The 18,017-nt window shown below is 36.7% G+C and overlaps 1 protein-coding gene across 2 annotated transcripts in view; it reads left to right on the plus strand.

Moving 5' to 3' along the window:
* The first annotated feature begins 1,583 nt into the window (after window positions 1–1,583).
* The window catches only part of LOC121324845 (VPS10 domain-containing receptor SorCS2-like), a 281,604-nt gene continuing 265,170 nt past the window's right edge, over window positions 1,584–18,017 (plus strand). For both annotated transcript variants that reach the window (XM_041267061.1, XM_041267067.1), the window contains exon 1: window positions 1,584–1,982. In XM_041267061.1, coding sequence (XP_041122995.1) covers window positions 1,644–1,982 — 339 coding nt within the window. In that variant the 5' untranslated portion in view covers window positions 1,584–1,643. The remainder of the gene's footprint in view (window positions 1,983–18,017) is intronic.

Here is an 18,017-nt window from a genome sequence, read left to right on the forward strand (position 1 = left end):
GCTGCTGTCCGAGCCATTGCTGCTCACATTACAAATAAATTAAAAAAACAAATGCTGTATCACATTAAACAGTAACGAAAACAACATAATAAGCGCAAACAAAAACCTGTTATATCAGAACTCTAGACAGAAAGACCTAGGAAAAAAAAGTATGCAAGGGCTTTTGAGACTATTTAGGCCGCAGGGAAAAAAGAAAAAAAAAAATGCATAAAACAAGCACCATCTCTCATTTCTGTTGGGTGTAATCCCAAGGCCACAACACAGCAAAGATGGTAATTTGTTTTAAATTGGCTGCTGTTTACATTCACAATGAGTTGCAAAGTCAAGGTTTTTACAATGCATGCAGAGTTTGTTTTAAATTCTTATTTCCATGGATTTGTATGCAAGGTTAAACTGTGACAGGCAGGTGATTTAATAATTCAGAATGAACCAGTGATGCTGAGCCAGAATCTGACATGCTACTCTAACTCAGCACAGTCATGAGCAGAAAAGTATTCGCTGCAGTACGAGTTATACCCTGGAATTGTGGGGAAAACAATTATGGCCCATGCTGGTGGCAACACAATTAATGACTTCAGTGCAACTATCATTATCGCACAGACAAGTGTAATGCAATTTCTTAGCCAGCTAAACTTGTATTATATTTCATACAAGAATGGCTAAGAAGAAGGATGTTTAGTCATGTGACCTAAGACTATGCCTGAAAGACATGCTCCCCCTCCTCACACACATCTGTTATTAAAACTGGACAGACAAGTCTCCATCCATTTGGATGCGTTCACTTACACAACAGATGCCAAGCTAAATAAAATAAAATGTCATTATTTCCACTCTTAATTAATGGTTTGAATGATAATACATGAAATGATGCCCTCTCTCTAGTCATTTATTAATCGATTTAGGTGAAACAATTTTGAGAAGTCTACATATATTTAAAAATCAAGGTCTAGCTAAAATCTTACTGACACCATAGGCACTGACAGTACGAAGGCTATTACTTATAGATAAAATAACTCTGTCAATCAGCTCCTCTTGGATACAAACGAAACGTTAGAGAGACTGCCTAATTGCTAAATTGCGTTATTAGAAGTCTGAAAACGGAACTAGCAATCAGTAAGCATAATACAATATATTACGAGCTTCATTTTCACATTTGATAACCAGTTTGCAAAAACTATTTAAATGTGTGTTTCGATTAGTAATGTTGTGGTGCTGAAAAAAGAAAATGCAGAATACAATTGAATGCATCTTGTACAGACTGTCGGGTATTATCTTATTGGCCGGCCACTTAACTCCCATTCAAGGAAAGTATTTGTGTCGGTATTTCATAGAAATTATGTGATCTTATTTTAAAATACTTCATGAAATGTTATTATCATTACTTTTGAAATGATCACTGTTGGGCTGTAGACTTTCATGATAATACTGTAGAAATCATCAACTGCACATATTCCCCGCCAGGTGGCAGTATTGTGTCTGTAATTTCAGTCCAGCGTTATCCAGCTCATGAAAATGACCACTTTGTTTCCAATGTAAACCCTCTCTCTGGTTACAATCCCTCCTCCCTGCTTCTCTTCTTACAGTAGAGCTATCTATCTCCCATTCACATCGCAGTCTCTGTCAGTATCAGATAAAGCGCTACCATGGCACAAAGTGGGACATCTCTTTTTCTAAAAGGGACCCTCTCCATTAACGTTTACTTCGGCTTAGTGTTGGCTTCCGTGTGGATGTCACTGCTGGGACCCGTGAAGAGTGACAGCGGTTTTGTAAAACGAACTGGCCGAGATTGGTTTCTTGACAGCCGCGGCGGTGTGCTTGGAAGAAGCGCTGCTGTCGATGGAGCTCATGCTCGTACGAGAGCCGCACGCTTCAGGAGAGCACTATCCCAAGATAAAGTAGACCTGCTTAGCAGCTCGTTCGTGTTGAAAGGAGACGCGACACATAATCAGGCAATGGTGCACTGGACCGGGGAGAACAGCAGTGTAAGTAATATCTCTATTTTTACATTGGAATATTGCAAATGCATACAATACCGGTAACGTCAACTTTTGCTACTTATCAAAATGTGCTACCTGTAGCAAAATGTGACACGTATAAAAGTTTGCTACATTGTCAAAATCTGCCACCTGCTCAAAATTTAATACCTGCACCAAAATTTAATCTGTAGATATACATGTTTTAAACTAAATATAATTGCAAATTAATGTAAATTTGCCTTCCATTATATCTGATACTTTTTAAATACTACAATACTACCATATCATAGTACAGACTTAGGGTAAAACACACAACAGAATATCAACCGTACATACACGCTTTCCTACCAATAATAATAATAATAATAATAATAATAATAATAATAATAATAATAATAATAATAATAATAAGCGTTATTTATAGTGCCAAGAAAACTGTAACTTCAATGTAAAAAATAAAATAAAAATAAAAATCTAGTCAGCTTATAATTGCCTTTTTATCTTTTGCTTTTTTATTTAAAAATGTATCTACCTCAATAGTATACTTTATACCAGATGTCTGTATTAATTTAACACTAATTATTACACGTGGAGTCAAATGTGACATACAAAACAGTACTTTCTCATTCAAAAATAAACTAGTCTGGGCATGCGCAATAGGCAAAGTAGGAAAATTTGACTTGACACCGGTATCGATTTTTCCTTTTTGACAAGCACTGCTAGTCACCATTACATTACACTACGTGTCTTAATATTTTGCACACTGTTCCTTTAAGGACTGTGTCAATAAATATAAACACCACTTGGCAGAAACATCACGTACTAGGCAGCTCAGAATGGGTTTGGCAACCCCTTTAAGCTTTCAGCTCGATAGACTGTATCCATAGAGGTTATCCAAACATAAAAACCTAACAGAAGAATCTAAACTTGAAAGCTTAATTCATAAATTAATCTGTTCACAAAATCAACATTATTTACCGTTTTTAAATTCCAGAATATTCTTTTTAAAAACATCAGTTAATGATGTAAGTTAGTGGTCAGATTCAGAATTTGTAAAGAGCTTAGGCATTCGCTTGATTATCGTACGGGAGCACAACTGGCTTTGCCAGTATTCACGTCGTTGTGCGTCGTCTTCTTCCTAATAATGTTTTGCAATATTTGAACAGGTTTCACTGCAATACACAATACAAACCGTTTGGAATCTGTGTTTTCACTGCACTTGTCATGTCAGGTTGAATGGATATATTCAAATATGAACATTAGGTTTATCTTCTGCACTTGTAGTTTGAGTGCTGCAGAAGAGGCACCTGTGACCTGTTGCTTTATCGCCACCGCAAGCTGGGGCAATACGATATAGTCCAGTGCTTACACACTGCGCAAAAACATTGGATACATGGCCATTCTGGAAATATTTTAACCGTTGATTTGCTTATAACAGAATCCTGACCTCATCAATAAATATTGAACATTGTAGAAATAGCTTCCAGCCCAGCTGGAGTTCCTCTAATTCCAAACGGAAATCTAATAGGGTACCTCCAGTAATACAGTATATCATTATTCCCAGGCAGCACACTGTTATACAACTAAGCAGTCCTGACTGACTTGTTAAGTGTTTTTGTTCATTTTTTATTTATAAATATACTCAACATAAAACCAGTTTTACATTACTCTGCAGGTATTGCTGAAGACAGTTGAAGTGTTAGGAAGATATTGCCTGAGCTTTTAATTAAACGTTTGGGCAGAATAAACGTATTTAATTTATGGGTGCCATAGAGTTTACTTGTTCAGTGTTTTAAATTAATAATTCTAGATAGTTTGCGAAAAATGTATTACATTTATACCACTAATGATTCTGCTATTGAAGCTTGATGCTTCCTTTACAAACAAGTCCTTGGTAAAAAAATAAAATTAAAAAAAAAGGTCAGCTTTTCATATAGCACATTATAAATTAAATGGTGTAAGTTTTAAAAAAATATCCTCTCATATAAAGTGCAGTATACGCATCTACAGTTGTACATTATTAAATCTAAACTGGGGTCAGTGGTTTTAAAAATTGATAAAGCAGAGTTTTACGGAAAAAAAAAAGTATGATTGGTTTTTCAAAAGTTGAAATAGCTGAAATAGACTGTCATATGAACGTTGGCCTGAGATCTGAGATCGGCAATCAGTTCTCGGCTCATCCCTGTCTCAAGACTGGCTCCTTGAACATATTCCATGCAGTCATAAATCTCCTTTTACAATGGCTTCTCTGGCAATGGCTTGCTTCATAAAACAGCCTTTAAATGGTTTTAAGTGTTTAATCAGCCTGTTATGATGCACTCAATTCACTGAAATTTCATGGACTTGAGAAATAAATTAATTGATTTATATTTACATGTGGCAACTAAAAATAACTGTAAATACATAGTGGCACATTACACCTATATGATGGGATGTCATATTTCAGTAACTGTTAGTGGAACTTATATTTTGTGGATTAGGCATAACACAAGTTGATTCCGCTCTGTGTAATGTGCTGCCCACCCAGCTTTAAAATTGGGCAGAGAGTTACAGCCCATTTCCCAGTAGAAATGTGTTCATACGATCACTGAGACTAATGGGAACATTTGCTGGCCGTCTCAAAATTGTGATGGTCATGGAGACTACTGTCTCATCCCCTGAGACGACAGCCCCCCCTAGGACGGGAGTTGAGGCACATTGTACTGGGGCAGTGTGGGGAAATGTAACATTTCTCCTGCCAATGCTGAACTGCAGGTACTCTTTGTCTAAGCATAAGATGTCACTTCCCTGTGCTGTCAAACCAGTACCTTTCACAGTAAAGAATGATTGAATAGAGCAGAGCATCAGTGGAGGCTGAGGTTTTGTTATTTCAGTCAGCCTTTATCTTGAGTACAGTAAATACTTCTTAAAATATGTCCTGTTACAAGGAACACTTGCAATATACAGTTGTAGTCAAAAGTTTACATACCCCAATGGAAATTTATAATTTTTAGAAATTTCTCAAAAACAAGTAATTTTAGGTAAAATCTTTTATAGCAAAAGTTTTGCCTTTATGGACGAGGAAAAAAGTTACAAGAGATAGATGTCTACAATTATTTCAGCTCATTCAAAAATATTCATACTCTTTGATGCTATGACAGTATTGTCAACAAGGTGCTAGAAATTTCAGTATGATAATGCAGAACCTAATTCTAGAAAATGCTGGATTGTAGGTGAACATTCTAAGAGAGTATAAAGGGTTAGGCATAGGATGATGTCATTACCAAGTCAATACTGGAAAAAGTAAAGAGCTATCTGAAGACCATTATTTATTGTAAAGTTGGAGAAGGATACAAGAAGATTGACAAGCATTGGAGTATCCCAATTTCAACTGTTGTTATCAAGAAGTACAAGACTTGTGGTTCTGTCACAATGCTCCCTCGGTCTTCAGTTAAGAAGGTCCTTTCACCAAGAACAAGCAGAAGAATTGTGAGGAAGGTTAATAACAAGCAGAGATTGAAGGCCAAAGATAGTCAAAGTGAACTGGCTGCAAGTGGGACTGGGGTTTCCATTTCAACCACAGGCTGAGTATTGCATGGTGAAGTTCTCAATGGTTGCAGGCCAAGGAAAAAGCCAGTCTTAGGACAACATCACAAGGACAATTGCTTAAAATTTGCAAAATGGCATTTGAATGATGGATGTGAGTTCTGGTCAAAGGTTTTGTGGAGTGGTGAAATATAAATCAAGCTATTTGGTCATGCTGATAGTCATTATGTTTGGAGAAAGTCTGGTGAGGCGTACAAAGAAAATAACACCATACCTACTGTCAAGCATGGAGGTGGTAATATCCTTCTATGGGGCTGTGTTTCATCTAATGGCACAGGACATTTAGTTCCAATTCATGGTAAAATGGATTTTAACTGACACTATTTCACAAATTTTGCAGCTGCACATTGACCCCATACTGCTTGCTGCTTTATTTGGTATGGTATCCAACACTATTTGTTTGCCCAAAGTAAAATCAGACACCGTGGCAGTTGTAACTCTCCTGGCTAGATGCTTAATTTTTCTAAATTGGAAGCGATCTGCCCCGTCCACTCACATTTTCTGGATTAGAGATGTGTTGCATTTTCTCAAGTTAGAAAGAATGAAGTTTACTCTTTGTGGCTCTACTGATAAATTGTATACAGCATGGCAACCTTTCTTATCTTATTTTGATTGCCTCCTGCTCCCATCCCTTTCTTGATGCTCCTGTTTTGGTTGGCTGATGCCTTCTCTTCTTCCCACCTGGAAGACGTACTGTCCTTTCCTGACTTCTACCTCTTTCCTTTCTCTCTGCCCTCTTTTCTCTTAAAACTATTTGCTGATTTCTGTAATTCATGATAAAATCTCTCTTGTCATTATTATAAAACCAATAAACAAAATAAAAAAAAAAAAAAAAAATTTCACAGCATACCAAAGGATATTGGCCAATCATCTGAAACCCTCCACTAGAAAAATCTGGTTTAAAGTGCAACTGGACATTCCAACACGACAACGGTCCAAAGCAGTCATCAAAATCTACTTCAGAATGGTTAAAAAAGAATAAAGTCGAGGTTCTGGAATGGCCTAGTCGAAGTCCAAATCTAAATCTGATTGAGAATCTTGGTATGAGGTAAAGAAGGCTGTGCACAAGAGAAGTCCTCGGAATTTGAATGAACTGGAACAATTTTGCATTGAAGAATGTCAAAAATCATGCCAAAAGTTAATTGACAAATATCCTAATTGTTTAAAAGAAGTTATTATTGCTAAAGGTGCCTCAACTAGCTATTAATTGTATTTTCCTTGTCAGGGTATGAATACTTTTGAATTAGCATTTTTGGAGCTTTGCAGAAAAATTGCTGAAATAAATAATTGTAGACATCTATTTCTTGTAACCTTTTTCCTCATCCACAAAAGCAAAACTTTTAAAGGATTTTAAATTATTCATGTATATATAGGATATATATATATATTATCATATATATATATATATATAGATATATATATAGTATATATATATATATATATAAACTGATTGAATGTATCCTTGTAAGTAAACAGAAAAAAACTGTGAAAATAGCATTCAACTGTCTGGAAAATATAAAAAATTATATTTCATTGAATGGGTCTGTATCTTTCACCTCAAAAGGACTTACAAATTTGTAAATTCCAGAAATGATTTGTAAAACATCTAAACACAGTTTTAAAAAGCATTTACTTGGCAACAGTGGCAAATGTGTCCAAGGTATTCTTAATGGGCCTGTATAGCCTCTCAGTTCATGTGGTGCCATATAAGCACAGCCTCCTTAAACAAACACGGGAATGTCAGTGTTGTTGCCCCCTAGTGGTAGAAAGAAAATGAAATCGTGTGTTCTTCAATGGATGACCAGTACTGTGGACAAGCTGGGGATTGAGGGCGACATTCTTTTACCTCCCAAATGCTTTCTGGCTGCCTTTGTTAGCAGGTGGCGCTTTTAATGGTGTTTGAGAAGAGCTGTGTTGAGAAAAGGGTTTAGAAATGTTTCCTAACTTATTTTGACATTTATTATGCATTTTCGGCACTAGATATGTGTTTTTTGTTCTGTTGCCTTTTTAGTTGGGAATTGAATGTGCTCCTCGATGACTTCACAATTGCTGCACAGTGAAAAGATGATTTGCTTAAACTCCATTTTATTTGCACATGAATACATGTTTACTGTAACTGCAGATCGATGCATCAAATGCAGTTCTGGTGTGGGTAACTAAGTGTAATTTGCACCATCACCATGGCCTACCTAGAGGCAGAGGATTGAACCAAATGAGTGTGCCCTTTATCCCTGCACCTGCCTCTGGTTTAGCAGTCACCCCCCCTTCCCCCACCACCATTACCACCACACACACACACACACATTTACAATATAGTGGTCACAAATGATGACTAAAAATAGAAACCTTGTTTGTGTGGAGCTGACAGTGTGCCTCTCATTCCTAATATTCTCAGTAACGTCATTTTGATGGGTGGAGGATTGGCTTGAAGAGGGTGATTGTAATCAAGAATGAATGCTTTAAACTGGACTGTCGTCTTCTATTATTATTATTATTATTAATTAATTAATTAACTAATTAATTTATTTATTTATTTATTTATTACCAGGTGTCTTTACCCAGGGCGATTTACAGTTGTAAACAAAATAAAATACATATCAAGAATTATGGTACAATTAAGAGCAAGATACAAAATCCAATGACTTCAGTCCTATTAAGAGCAAATACAAAACACAACATGATTTGCTATTGGGGCAATTCAAGAGCAGATAACAGTGCTGATAGTTACATCAGGGTTATGTATGAGTGCAAGCGAAATACAAAATACTACAGATTGGATTAAGTGCAGGATTAAATACAGTAAAATAGGGAGCAGATAAGTTAAAGTGCGTTAAAGGCAGAGTGCTATATTGTCCAGAAGACGATAGCTGAGTTTTACAGGTGTTGTCTAAAGAGATGTGTCTTGAGGAGGTGCCAGAAGGTGGACAGGGACTTGGCAGGCCTGACATTGGTAGGAAGGTTGTTCCACCACTGCGGGGCGAGGGTGGAGAAGGAGCGGGCTCTGGAAGCGGGGGAGCGTAGAGGAGTTACAGCCAGACTTCTAGTGAAGGCGGAGCAGAGAGATTGGGTGGGGGTGTAGGGAGAGATGAGTGTCTGGAGGTAGCTGGGTGCAGTCTGGTCAAGGCATCAGTAGGTGAGTACAAGTCTTGAACTGGATACGAGCAGTGATCGGGAGCCAGTGGAGTGAGCGGAATAGCATGGTGGGAGAAGCGAGGCAAAGAGAACACCAGGTGAGCAGCAGGGTTTTGGATGAGCTGGAGCAGACTAGTGGCGGACGCAGGGAGGCCGGCCAGGAGGGAGTTGCAGTAGTCTAGGCGGGAGAGTACCAGGGCCTGGACGAGGAGTTGCATCGAGTAGTTGGTGAGGAAGGGCCAGATTCTTCGTATGTTGCTCAGGAAGAATCGGCAGGTGAGTGCTAGAGTGTGTGTTGTTCTTTAGAAACTTTATTTTCCCGCTTGACCTTTAAAAAAAACAAAAAAAAAACATAAGAGAATACATTTGGGCAACGGGGACAGGAACGGAACTACTTTGGATACTGTTCAATAGTGACACGCCTGTCCTTTAGAACCCTGGCTATTAAAGTTGGTGTTTGCAGTGGGGACCTGCCAGGTACATTATGCAAGTCCTGTTCATGAAGTACCAAAAATATCCACTGCTGCACTCTAATATTCACATCGGGCAAAGAAATATTATATCCTTCCAGCCTTCTTAATTAGTGTTCAGTGAGCATACACATAACTTTGTAAATAATACATAACCAGCATGTCAATTTTTGTTTTCCGATTGTTTTCCTTTTGCAGATGCCGTGTCTTTATGATGCGATGAAGAAGACAAAGGTGTTTCTAGAGAGAAGCTTGCTGAGCCTCTGTTTTCTAACAAAGCAAGGCCGGCAAAAAAAATAGAATCTATTGTTTTGAGTGGGTGCAATTACACTGAGTGTGGAACTGAAAAGTTTTCAGGGTGAAAAAATGCCCTCAACTGTATGGTATGCACAGTCTAGACTATAAGGATACCCCAAAGATATAAGACACCTGGAACACCATAGCAGCCACACTATACATGCCAAGGCATTTGAAGAGCAACAGAAAACATACACTGTATAGCGTACTGTATGCTGTAGACCTCCAAGCAAAACACTTCAAAGTTGAAAAAAAAGAGGTTTCAATAATGATGGGGTTTTTGCAGTATTTCTTGGAGGTTTTTTCGTACAGGTTTTTAAATGATACTGTCATAAAACTCTTGCAATGCACACTGTCTTTATATGGTGTGGAATAATATTGTTTGGTTCAGACGTGAGTTAAAATATATATATATATATATATATATATATATATATATATATATATATATATATATATATATATATATATATATATATATATATATTATATATTATATATATAATGTTTATTAATATAAATATAATGATCACTCTGAAGAGTGCTACACATGTGAAATGCTGCATGTTTTTTTTTTAATAAAGACACATACACAAATAAAGCATAACCTTTATTTCTTGACATCCTTCATCAAATTCAAATTTTTCTCAACATTAATATGTGAGAATACATTTACATATAGCGCAAGGTTTCCCGCTGCCAGTGTGATGTGAAAAACCGCACTGTTTACTGCTTACCGCTTTTCATTTTCCACTGCCACTGTAATCAGACCTTTAAACAGATTATCTTCCAACAGTTTTAATACAAATACTTTAATACAAATACTAAATTGTTAGCAGCTCCCACCTGTCAGCCAATAAACAGAAAGAGGTCATAATGTATTGCCTGTTCTTTTTTATTCTTTATATAAACACACACGGTTTTATGTGGCAGTTAACTGTTTGAGCCCCAAGTAACATTTTAAAAAGGCAACCCTACTATAAATATACAATAATATAGGGATATGCCCAATCCAGCTCTGAAAGATAACTCCACTGTTGAGTGGAGTTATCTTTCAGACTGCACTAGCAGTCTGCCATTTTGAGCAGGGATATTTTTCAAGGTCATTTAAACTATAATTGAAAAAAAGTTTCCAAATGCAACACTTGTATAAGATACCACCAGAGTACATTCAATCCAAAACAGCCCTTTCTTTCTACAAGAGCTTTGTTTGTGTTTTATCATTAGTTTGTTCTCATATAGGTCTGGAGACAGAAAACAATGTAAAGTTTTGAATTTGATATTAGACCTGGGGTGTTGTGGGACAAGAATCTCTGCAGTGTGCCCAGCCTCAGGTGTTAATAGTTCTTTTATTTCAAAAAATATCTGTCTGAACGATGTGTAATTTAACACTAGTCTTGAATGTATGAAAGGTATGAAAACACAGCTTTAATACTTGCAAAGAAGCTAAGTCCTAATTAATACAATTTCAAATACTCATTAGCACTGGCTTATGCCTTGTTTCCCCCCTGCACCAGAAACATGTAATCTCTTTCCAATATCAAACTGGACCTGCAGCTAGTTTCACCTGCAATCTGCACACACAGCTCAAAGACTACCTATATTTATCATGTTTTGTATACTGTGAAACCTGCTTAATATCACTGACATTATCAGGAGTTCAATAACAATTGGCAAGAAACATATTTCTGTCTACCCATAATACAAAAAACACCACACAAATATAAACACTGTTTTTTTTTCTTCTGTGCAGAGTTTGAATTGCTGGCCAGGTTTAACCAACTCTATTCCCTCCGGGGTTTTTTTTAAGGCTAAAGTGTTATGTATGCCAGCTGCAGTATAAAAAATTGTTTTGCTCTGTGATTTAACATGGAAGTCTGTGATATTTATATAACAAAATGTCTCCATGAACCAGTGGTTACAATGTGACTTCATAATCCAGCAGAAGTATATCATTTTGAAAATAAAATATTGTGGTAAATGCACGACACATGGAATCATGTCATACCACAGCATTCGGAAATTAATCTTTTATAAGCCAATCCGATTAACGTGACGTTCATTTACGCTACTTACTTGCTATACAGAATAGCCTTTCAGAGATTATACACTTCAAGTTACTTTGTGAGAATGTATTAATACCTAGAAATGCAGACGTGTTAATCTTAAGAAAAGCAGGCAGCAGTATTAAAGTTAGCAAAACATTTGTTCACTGCAGTTTAATTAGAAGTAATACATGCTTTCACCTTCTCATTAGCTCCTACAGAAAGTAGACAAGTGAGAGAAAGAGACAGGGCCTTTGTTCAACTATCTGCTGCAATTGTCACTCAGTCTACCAGCCTCAATTCCTCAATTTACCAGTAAAGTACATGTGTCTGTACATTATTACTCAATGAACTGGTGCAAGTGCTCAGACATAACCACATTTACTGTTTCTTAATCTTTAATACAAGTTGTATTAGTGCAGGGGAAACAAGCATTGCTTTAAATATATCCAGAAATTATCATGTTCAAATTAATTTGTACACTATAATTAAAAAAAAAAAAAAAACTGTACTAAAAAGATATGCATTTAAAACCCCCCAAAGGTATAAATGACTAAAAAAATAATACCATGTTTATTTTACTTCTGAGAGATTTCTGTACAAATGATATACATATGGTTCTCCCGAGGCCTTTTCAGCCGGACACGCCGCCCGCAAATGTGTCTGTTTCCGCCCAGTTGAAAAAACTCGATCCGCCCGTCTTGCAGATAGATGGTACTGTGCCTTTAACAGTAAGGATTGATTGTGCTTCCAGCAGACTCGATCACTTGTGGCTTTTTGGGTGAGAAAAAAACAAAAAACAAAAAACAAAACTTGGAACCACATGACAGCACTTTGAGAGGCTAAAACGTTAAGGTGACTGCTAACAAAAATAAGCGAGTATTTTCAAAACAACAACAGTGACAATAAATGCAGGGTTTTCAAAATAAACCGGCGATTGGCGCAATCCACCGCCTACCCAATACTATATTTACACCGGCCGCTTTAATTAAAAAAAAAAAAAAAATCCTGTTGTTGTGATATCGTAAAAATATGTACGCAGGTGTTTGTGTAAAGATATTGGAGGTTCATTTATAGAGGCTGTAGGCTTTTAAGAATAAAGGTGTGATGCGATATCAGCGGTTGTCAATTGACCTGCAAATGCTTAAGTGCAGCAGTGCTGGATTATTACACTGCGGTTTCATGCAGCAGTTACGATGGTGACCAGACTTGTGAGAGTACTGTTGTGTAAAGAAAATGGTTAAAATGAACAGCTGCATTCAAAAAGTGTAGAACAGCAAAAAACAAAAATGGACTTTCATTAACAAATTGCCCTGAAAACTTAACATAAAGAACACAATTTAAATGAAGCAATAAGATCAACAATTAAGCTAAAAGGGAAGTGAAAAGGTTACCGTTTTAATTTTCTTGTGAACTTCAATAACCGTACGTTATCTTTCCCCAGTCAAATTGTACAGTGCCTAAATAAGCACAGTCATTTATCATAATAAAAAACAGCCATGAAAGAAAAAATGTAGAACTTAAAAAAGCGCCACCAGATACAGTCAACGAAAGACAACATATTATTCAAATTCTTTAAAGTAAGGCAAGTTTATTTTTCTGTTAAAAGTGCTCCCGGCTATAATGTTCTGCCGCCCGGCTGTACAGAATTCCTGGGGAGAACCACATACACACACACACACATATATATATATATATATATATATATATATATATATATATATATATATATATATATATATATATATATATATATATATAAACATTACATGTTGAATCAGCTCTGTAAATTGGCTAACAGCAAGATTTTTGGTCCTAAGCAATGCTAGATTTACTAAAGTAGATGTAGTAAAGTCGTGTTCAAGTTGAAGTTTGATGCATTTTTATACCGCCCTCTTTCCATTATGCTCATTATATTGGGTCAAGGGCGCATTTATTTTTAGGAAACATGCAATGTAACAAAGTGAAAACACTGTGGTGCTTCGGTGGGACCTAGTTTATGTTTCACTGGTAAAGTTTAGTGCAAAAACACAGTGGATTGATTTAGCCAGCCTTGCAAGATCCAGGGAAAGCTCCAGGAAATCTCGAGAAATATTTGCAATTGGATGTTTAATAAATGCAGGAGCTAGAGAGCAACCATTGTTCCCAAAACAAGATGTAAGAAAACACCAGAGGAGAGAAAGAACAAAAAAAAAAAACAGCGAAACATCTGTGATTGAGAATTAAGGGAGCCTGTCTTGCTGAAGGGAGAAGCCTTTAAGATTTAATTTAATTAAACTGGCTTGTGACGAGATGTGCTAGGTATGCCACTGGCAAGGACGGAAAGGTTATTCTTAAAAACTTCTAAAAAAATCTTATTATATCTTATTATATTTTTTCTTTTTTTTTTTTTTTTTTTACCCAGGCCCATTCATTTTTTAAAAATAATATTTAAAACAATTTCTTAGTTGCAGTTTTTTTTTAAAATTTTAAAATCATTTTCTGAACAGGTACATTTCAGATTCATTCAGTACTACTGTGGAATGCAAGTTTTGGCACCATCTGATCTGTTCTATAATGATATTACTATTTAATGTATAAGAGGGATTATGTAAAATTAATTTGCTTTAGGCTGCTATAAAAGTAATCCCAGTTTAAAGCAGATTAGTTTGCACATTTTTGCTTTATCATAGAGTAGGTGCTAAACACTGTAAGTGCAGGCAGATCTATGGTGTAGTGTGCTAGATGTGGAGTATAAATTACAAATGCAGGCCTGAAGTATAATCCCTTTATAATGTAATCCCTTCAACCGCAAATATGACTTTTTTTTAGTGCAGTGATCAGGAAAGGTAAAAGAATTAACAGAAGCTCAATCTGTCAGTTTCAGGATATTTCATGCTTTCGGCTATAGGCAAGTATTTCACAAGTGCTTAGTGAAAGCTGAAAAGAGCCAGAGCTAGTCCTTCATTCTCTGAAGTAGCCATGTAAACTGTATCGGTGTTTTGGCATTTAAAGATTACTGCAACGTTGTTTAGTACTACATGTAATCCAAGCAGAGGGAACTGAACCAAAGACTGAACACCTATGAATTTTTATAAAGTTTTTATTAACACCTAAGACCAGTTTTATTAAGTTTTTATTAAGTTTTATTAAGTTTTATTGGATTTTCTTGCTAATAAAGTTCCTGTCAATGTTTTCAGAGTATGATTAATATAAGCAGTGGCAAAGATAGTTCAAATGCTCATATTGTCTTAGACCTGCACTTGAAGGGGCATCCTCTATGGAGAATGATTGAGCTGTTCCTTCATGCAGTCTTGGTCTGCAAAAATGTGCCAGTTGAGCCAAAATGGAAAGTGTAATGATCCACAGATGGCTTGTTGGTAAGACCACGAAACTCATTAAAAATATTAGGCCCCATTTTCCTCTATAATGATTAGCCATGACTTATTTAATTTAGTAAGCTCAAAAAACAATGCTATGTATTTACATCTGTTTCATAATATTTTTCATAAACTGTTAAGTTCCATTTATTTGTGCATCTCCCTTGAACTGTGATATTTAACTAAAATGAACAGAATTTCAGAAATGAAGGGAAATTTGAGAATCCATCCTATTGTGTTCTAAGTCATATATGTTAAGCTCCTCTTTTAATTACTTTGAATGTTTATTGTTATATTTTACAAACATATTTAAGCAACTGCAGGGCTCTTGCAGTATTATTAATATTATTAGTCAGAGTAAGTTTATATTACAAGTGGGTCCTTCCAACTATGACTAAGGGGGGGGGGGGGGGGGGGGGGGGGGGTTGCTGTATGGAAACCAAGAGCCCCTAAAACAATGGGCTTTGTTGAAAAGCCCTTCAAAAAAATATTTACAGTCATATTAAGGCCATTTGTCTAGGTCATCCTCCTATAAAGACATCAGTTTGTAACCATGTTGTGCATGAGTTACACCTCTGTTGCATGCATACAGGTTCCTAGAATTTGGTACACTTCATCTGCAAAGACACAATGTATACATAATGTGTGAAATCGTATACTTTTACTTTGCCTCACTAAAAAATAAAGAGATTTAAATAATACTGTTAAAACCTAAAACTTAAAAACAAAAAACAAAAGAATAGGAACTACCATCATTGACATTTCAGGGGTGTTAAATAGTTAGCTCAGGATGAACTGCTTAAATAAATCATGTTATTAGAGTCTTTCCCACATTGGTGGTAGATAAACTACTGGATAGATCATTAAAAAGTTTAATCAAAGAGCTGGCTATGGTATCCTAAACCAAAGGCGGGTGAGGTAGCAACAGCAAGGTACTACAGGTAAATACAGCTGTGCTTCACTTCCTTCCATTTGTGTTTGGATATTAAGCCCCTTTCACACTGGCACTTCTACCCGGGTTCTGGCTACCTGAGTCACAATCCCGCGTAGTCTGAAACCACATACCCGTGTCATACCCGGGTTGACCCGGGTCCCAGCGACCCATCACAGGTTGTGAGTTGACACGCTTTGACCTGGGTTGAGCGAGACAAAATGCATGACGGCCGACGAAGTAACAGACAGCCATGCCTGCATGATGGTTTCACTTCCGCAAGGAACATTTTGGTTTATTCTGTTTATCCATATTTTTGTTGCTTCAGCCACACCATGAGCTAGATTGCAGCAGGGATTAAGAAACATTTGCTCCAATCAACATTTGGGCCGACAGTTCAATCCACAGAAGCTTTGATGGAAGCGTCCGTAACAAGCTGATTCTGGGGTATTGATATGCGCATTGTGTACTTGCGTTTGTCACCCAGGTCACCCCAGCTTTATCTAAAGCAGTGTGAAATCGCATAGCTGACCTGCATGACACCAGGTCCTGACCCGGTTAGGTTCTGACCCGGGTAAAGCATGCCAATGTGAAAGGGGCTTTATATTGTTGTAGCCAGTGCTGTTTAATGTCGCCTTTTCTGTACTGAACAAAAGACAGTTGCAGTTCCAGCAGTATCATTTTTTAAATTGACAGCTACTGGTAAGCCACTGATAGCTTTCACACATAATTTGAATGTTGAAAGTGGTGAGTATATCCCTTCCCTTCCAGTGTCAGTTCAGATATTTGTGGTGTATACCTCCCTTTTTTAACAATCTCCAATTTTTTCTGAAAAAAATTCTTGAAAGTTGAATCGTAACAAAATCGACTACAGTGTCTCCATCGTCTGATGGCATTTTCTTTTTTAATTTGTTACAAGCAATTCTAAATATTACTTTGAGGTTCTCAATATAATTCTCAATAAAGGTCTCTATAATATTAGCAATAATGTGTGAAATTCAGCTATTCTTACACTGCTTACCCTAGCATATTTTGTCCCACCTATGCTCACTAATGATTGGACACCTGCAAAAGCAGTGTGAAATCGCGTACCCAACTCGCTTGACACCGGATCCTGAACTGGACAGGCTCCACCCTGGGTCGAACATGCCACTGTGATAGGGGCTTTAGTTACACAGGTGTCCACCAATATGCCATTCTCATCTGCTTTCAAGTGCCAATATGGCACAGTCATATTCGTAAGACCGACTTAATATAAAACTCAGAAAGGGGGAGAGGCCATCTTTCAAATGAACATCTGTAGAGTTTTGATCCTACTAATACTGTAAATGTTTACTTCCCTCCAGACAGATCTTTAGGGGCTCTTTCATCTTCAAAATAAAGATTATCTTAGTGTTATTGTTTGACACTGGAAGATGAAATCAGATGTACCTGCATTTCATAGTGTAACCACAGTTTGACTCACTAAATACTTTACAATACTTGTAACAAGCAAACTATAAAAAAAGAACATACTGCACACTATGCTTAAAATCTTTAATACTTAATTATTAATACTAGGAGGCTATACTGGTTTTACCTTGTATTTGTGATTGACTCTTGAAGTTTTGGATGAATCATAATGACCCGGCAGCAACAGCATGGCTTGATTACGGTTCCATACACACTCACCAATTTTAAAAGTATCTTCAGTTTTTCTCCACTCAATTCCCAGCTGTGTCCTTTGGTCATCGTCTCTCCCTTTAGGATTTAAGAGACTAATTAATTCTTACATATAGGTTCAGTTCCCTCAATCTGTCTTCATACTGTACCTAATACATTCTATTCATGGAACTCTGACACAGACAGTACCATTAAGTGCTTGAAATGAGTTTCAGAGGTCATCTGAGGGGTATCCATGTTTGGTTGAGTGGAACTACCTTCCAGGGTATTGTGGCTTATTTATAGAGCCTTCGTCAGTGTCAATTCATTTTACGTTCATTTTAAGATCACTGGAATGAAATTGTAGCTGCAGTCTAACTCCAATAAATGTGAATTTGATTGCTAGCTTGGGCAGTGCCCTTCCCACAGAGTGAAAGTCCATTTTACAGCAGCAGAGCAGCATCAGTGTCCCATCTTCAAGTACTATCTATACTAAAATAATTAGAATTTGCCCTTGCTAAGAGAATTCAGTCCAGAAATACAGCACTGATTTCTGCTTACGGCTCTATTCAAACATTTAC

Source organism: Polyodon spathula, chromosome 1 (genome assembly GCF_017654505.1).
Source record: "Polyodon spathula isolate WHYD16114869_AA chromosome 1, ASM1765450v1, whole genome shotgun sequence".
Lineage (NCBI taxonomy): Eukaryota > Metazoa > Chordata > Actinopteri > Acipenseriformes > Polyodontidae > Polyodon > Polyodon spathula.